Below are 4,978 nucleotides of genomic sequence, written 5' to 3'. Positions count from 1 at the left end.
GATTCCAGGGATCTGATGAACAACAAGATCTTCTTCCAGCATCCGGACCTGATGCGCGCGCTGTGCGTTCACGAGAACGTCATGCGCGTCATGGTCAACACACTGAACAAGTCGCAGGTTCAGAGTCAGTCACAGGAGGGCCAGGATGGTATGGGCGGAGATTCCGTCCAGCAGCAGGTAAGCCGAGGCAGCAGACGGGGGACACACAGGAGCTGCCATGCTGTAATATGCGCGTGCGTGTGCGTGTGTGTGTGTGTGTGCGTGCGTGCGCGTGCGTGCGTGTGTGTGTGTGTGTGTGCGTGCGTGCATGTGCGTGCGTGCATTCGTGTGTGCGTGCGTGCGTGCGTGCGTGCGTGCGTGCTGGTGCATGCATGTGTGCATGGATGAGAGAGGTGGGGTTGATAGGTCAAGCGAGAGAGAGAGAGAGAGAGCTGAGTCTGTAAATAAGTGTTAAAGTGAGAGAGAAAGAGAGAGAGAGAGAGGGGGGGAGAGCGAGAGCGAGAGCAAGAAGAGAGAGAGACAGATAAAACGCTTGCACCAGTCCAATGATCCATCCATCTGTCAGTTCAGCTGTGTTATGCACTCGCTTGTTTTGTAGGATTGCTCAGAGATGGTGACCTCCTGCTGCCGCTTCCTCTGCTACTTCTGCCGCTCCAGCGCGGCGAACCAGCGTGCCAGCTTCGAACATCTCAGCTACTTCCTAGACAACAGCACAATGCTTGTCGGTCAGTGTCCACATCATGATGATTACTGCTGTCTACTCCTGTAGTCGTAGTTGCATTTTTAGACCTCCACATGTAGGGTAGAATTCATATGAAGCCATGAATCATTAGTGTTGCCTTCCTTAGACCTCCACATGTAGGGTAGAATTCATATGACGCCATGAATCATTAGTGCTGCGCTCTATGTTGTGACAGGAGTTTATAGTGCTGCATTTTTGACGCGTAAACATGACTATATAGACACATAGACATATATGCACGAGGCATAGATTCTTAGTTCTAGAATCTATGTAGCAACATCAGTCATTAGTGTTGCATCCAACATATGTCTTCAGTGCCCTCCTCTGAGTCAGTGCTCAAAGGAGGGTCCATTTCAAATAAGTTAACTGGAAGCCTGTCAATCACGCACCATACATACACTCTCTCTCCTGATGTGTAGGATCAGCTGAAGCGCTACATTGAGATCAAAAAGGCCGACCTTCAACCAGCAGTCGCTGCGAAGAAGACCAGAGAATTCAGGTGTCCTCCAAAAGAGCAGGTGTGTCATGTGTAAATTTGGTTTTTTGTTTGTTACAAAGTTACGTGATGAATTCTTAAATTACCTACGTTGATATGGAAATAAAGCGAAATTGTGTATAGTAGATTTTTCAGACATCTCAGCTGCACGTCATAGTTTCTAACTATAGTAACTATAAAAAACTGCTTGATATAAAATTTCTTCTGATGTAGAACCTTATTCCATGATTTTATCGGGTGAAGATATTTTTCCCTGTTTGTCTATGTAACATCTCTCAAAATCTACAGTATATGTATTTGTAGCTGCTGTTGGCTTCTGTATAAATAACTGGTACACCATGATGAAAACAGTGACAATATGGGGGAAGCTTTGTCTGTGACGTGATTTGAATTATTGCCCAGTAGAGGCATATCAATTCATCAATGCTTCTCCACTCTTTTTTTACTTTGCTGGACTGAATCATTGCACGGGGAAAACGAATAGATGCGAGCCATGCTTACCTTCCGCACACCGGAAGACCTTGCAGAGGAAATGCCATCTCCTTGCAATGACAATCTCAAGGAAATGATGCTTAACTTCAACAAGGAGTTATTGGCCCTCGCCTCAGTTAAACAGGTAACGTGTTTTTTTTTCTCCATTATCATAATTGGCATCCTTGTTGTGTCAAGAAATTCGGCAACAAACAAGCGTCGACTGGCTATATACTGGCTTTTGTAAATAATATAGACTAATTATAAGGAATATACTTAAATAATAACCAATTGCAATGGTGGAATTTTGGTATTGACTCACCATAACTATCATGTTTAAGCATCGACTGACTATTGCTGTTCAATATTAAAATACTTCTAAATAATGTTAGGAGGAAGAGGAAGAAGAGGAGGAACCTGATCTGACATGGCAGGAGAAGCTCATCCAGGTGATGCTGAAGAAGAAGGAGGAACCTCCAACCATTGATTCCAGGATCAACCAAGAAATACCATATGATGGCCAACAAGGTGATGCTGCTGCTATTGCTGCTATTGCTGCTATTGCTGCTATTGCTGCTATTGCTGCTACTGCTTCTGTTGTTGCTGCTGCTGCTATTGATGCTGCTGTTGCTACTACTGCTCCTGATTTTGCTGCTGCTATTGCTACTGCTATTGCTGCTGATATTGCTGCTGCTGCTGCTGTTGCTGCTTCTGCTGCTGCTGCTGCTTCTGCTGCTGCTGCTGCTGCTTCTGCTGCTGCTGCTGCTGCTGCTGGTGCTGCTGCTATTCCTTCTTGTCATTTTCTAATGGCACTAATGATGATGGTAGAAAATCTGGATAGTTTCTCATTATTGAGATGGTCGTCTGCTATTGTATTACATCCACATCAGCTAAATAACTAATGTTTTGATGCTTGTTTTGTATTTTTCATATTTTTTTAATTCGAATACTAGAAGGTGGCATTAAGAAAATTGATAGAATTAATAGGGAATGGGTGCAAAATTTCTTATTCTGTCATTTCATTCTGGGCAGAATTTTTACCAATATCCATAGACAGCTTGCATAATGTTGTAATGGATTATGAATGCTCATGTGTTTGATTAACGATGCGCAGGCACATTGAACCAGCTGATCGCTCGCACGGTCATGAAGTGGGGTTCTGAAAATTTCATCGAAGACCAGAGTTTGATCAGGGAGATGTTCAGCCTTCTGCACAGGCAGTATGATGGTGTTGGTGAGGTATGCATTGTTCACAGTGTGACGCTACTGAGGCTACGTGGAAAACAGTTGGGGTTAGATGTATCAGACTGGATAATCACATGTGTGTGCTAACTGGGTATTCTATGTATACTGCTCATTACACTTTTTCCGAATCTTGCTGCCATATGCCATAAATCACTTACGTGTAGCCCGCTAAAACAGTAGGTAGATATTGTTAGCTTGATGTCTATAAAACAAATCGCATCTAATTGCAGTAAAATCTTAGTGGGCGGCAAAGTTGCACAAGAATACACTAGATGAAATATTCATTAGTTACATAATTGATCATAATACATATTTATATCATTATAATTACATAATGACAAGGACAGGATCATCAACATATTTGTTGCCAGCAGAAGTAAATCTCTGTGGATTGATATTCTAAGGGAATAATTTGCATGTCACCTTGCTTTTTTTTTTAGCTGTGCCGTGCATTAGAGAAAACATATACGATCAGTGTTGTCAGCAAGGAGGATTTTGAGCAAATTCTAGTGAATCTCAGCCAGATCCGAGCCCTGCTAGAGGTGCAGCTCAGTGTGGAGGAGGAGGTGGTGCTGCGCAGTGCCCTCTGGTGAGTGCAGACGGAGGTTTGAGCAGAATATAGAGGATGAATGATTGGTATATAATTAACAGCCATGACATCTGCAATGACAATTTTCAGTGATGTGTAGGCACACGCAAGTAATGAATAATGACCGTGGCCACGCGTCCGGCTACCGGACGCCGAACTCCCAGGCTACGCGTCCAGTCATATTTCATATGTGAACCCAACTATATTTTTGCTGTAAAAAACAATAAAGTTTTTACCATAATATTACTTGCCTTTAGGAATTTTAATAAAAAAAAAGTGTTTTTATAACTATTGAAGCAATAGCAAATCCAGTAAAATCAACGATTTGAAAGGGGCGTGGCCTAATCGTGACGTGGATTTGGGAATCTTTTTGAGATATCCTGTTGACAGACAAACAAACCAACAAACAAACCAAAAAACAAACCAACAAACTAACAGGGGCGAAAACATAACCTCTTTGGCGGTGGTAAAAATAAAGACAACAGCAGCATTTTGTGAGTAGTGCTTGTGGAAACCTGTGAGCGATGCCACCAACAATAATAACAACATTTTGGAGGAGAGAATAAAGCACACGGGTAAACAATGAAAGCAATAGTGACAACAACAACAACTTCAATGACAACACCACGATAATCAACAACAAAAATGAAACATTTCAAACTGTGTGATTGCAACACAAACAATAACAATGACAACAATAACACACGCGGCACCATCTGACGACGGTTGTTCGATTCCAGGGATCTGATGAACAACAAGATCTTCTTCCAGCATCCCGACCTAATGCGCGCACTGTGCGTGCATTATGTTCATTCACGCTGTGTGTTCTTGTTGTTTGATTCCAGGGATCTGATGAACAACAAGATCTTCTTCCAGCATCCGGACCTGATGCGCGCGCTGTGCGTTCACGAGAACGTCATGCGCGTCATGGTCAACACGCTGAACAAGTCGCAGGTTCAGAGTCAGTCACAGGAGGGCCAGGATGGTATGGGCGGAGATTCCGTCCAGCAGCAGGTAAGCCGAGGCAGCAGACGGGGGACACACAGGAGCTGCCATGCTGTAATATGCGCGTGCGTGTGCGTGTGTGTGTGTGTGTGTGCGTGCGTGCGCGTGCGTGCGTGTGTGTGTGTGTGTGTGTGTGTGCGTGCATGTGCGTGCGTGCATTCGTGTGTGCGTGCGTGCGTGCGTGCTGGTGCATGCATGTGTGCATGGATGAGAGAGGTGGGATTGATAGGTCAAGCGAGAGTGAGAGAAATTGACAGAAAGAGCATGAAGGTGAAAGAGAGAGAGCTGAGTCTGTAAATAAGTGTTAAAGTGAGAGAGAAAGAGAGAGAGAGAGAGAGGGTGAGAGAGAGAGAGCTGAGTCTGTAAATAAGTGTGAAAGTGAGAGAGAAAGAGAGAGAGAGAGAGAGGGTGAGAGAGAGAGAGCTGAGTC

At 44.0% G+C, this 4,978-nt stretch overlaps 1 protein-coding gene across 1 annotated transcript in view; it reads left to right on the top strand.

The window, feature by feature from the left end:
- Positions 1-4,978, top strand: part of LOC106806993 (ryanodine receptor-like) — a gene marked incomplete in the record, with an annotated part of 96,104 nt that overhangs the window by 70,119 nt on the left and 21,007 nt on the right. The window contains 6 exon segments of the mRNA XM_014809189.1: positions 1,162-1,260; positions 1,723-1,854; positions 2,102-2,237; positions 2,824-2,948; positions 3,395-3,543; positions 4,389-4,557. Coding sequence (XP_014664675.1) covers positions 1,162-1,260; positions 1,723-1,854; positions 2,102-2,237; positions 2,824-2,948; positions 3,395-3,543; positions 4,389-4,557 — 810 coding nt within the window.

This window comes from Priapulus caudatus, unplaced genomic scaffold, assembly GCF_000485595.1.
Source record: "Priapulus caudatus unplaced genomic scaffold, Priapulus_caudatus-5.0.1 Scaffold189, whole genome shotgun sequence".
NCBI lineage: Eukaryota > Metazoa > Priapulida > Priapulimorpha > Priapulimorphida > Priapulidae > Priapulus > Priapulus caudatus.
Note: the sequence above shows the minus strand (reverse complement) of the source record. Positions and strands in the feature narration are given on the sequence as shown.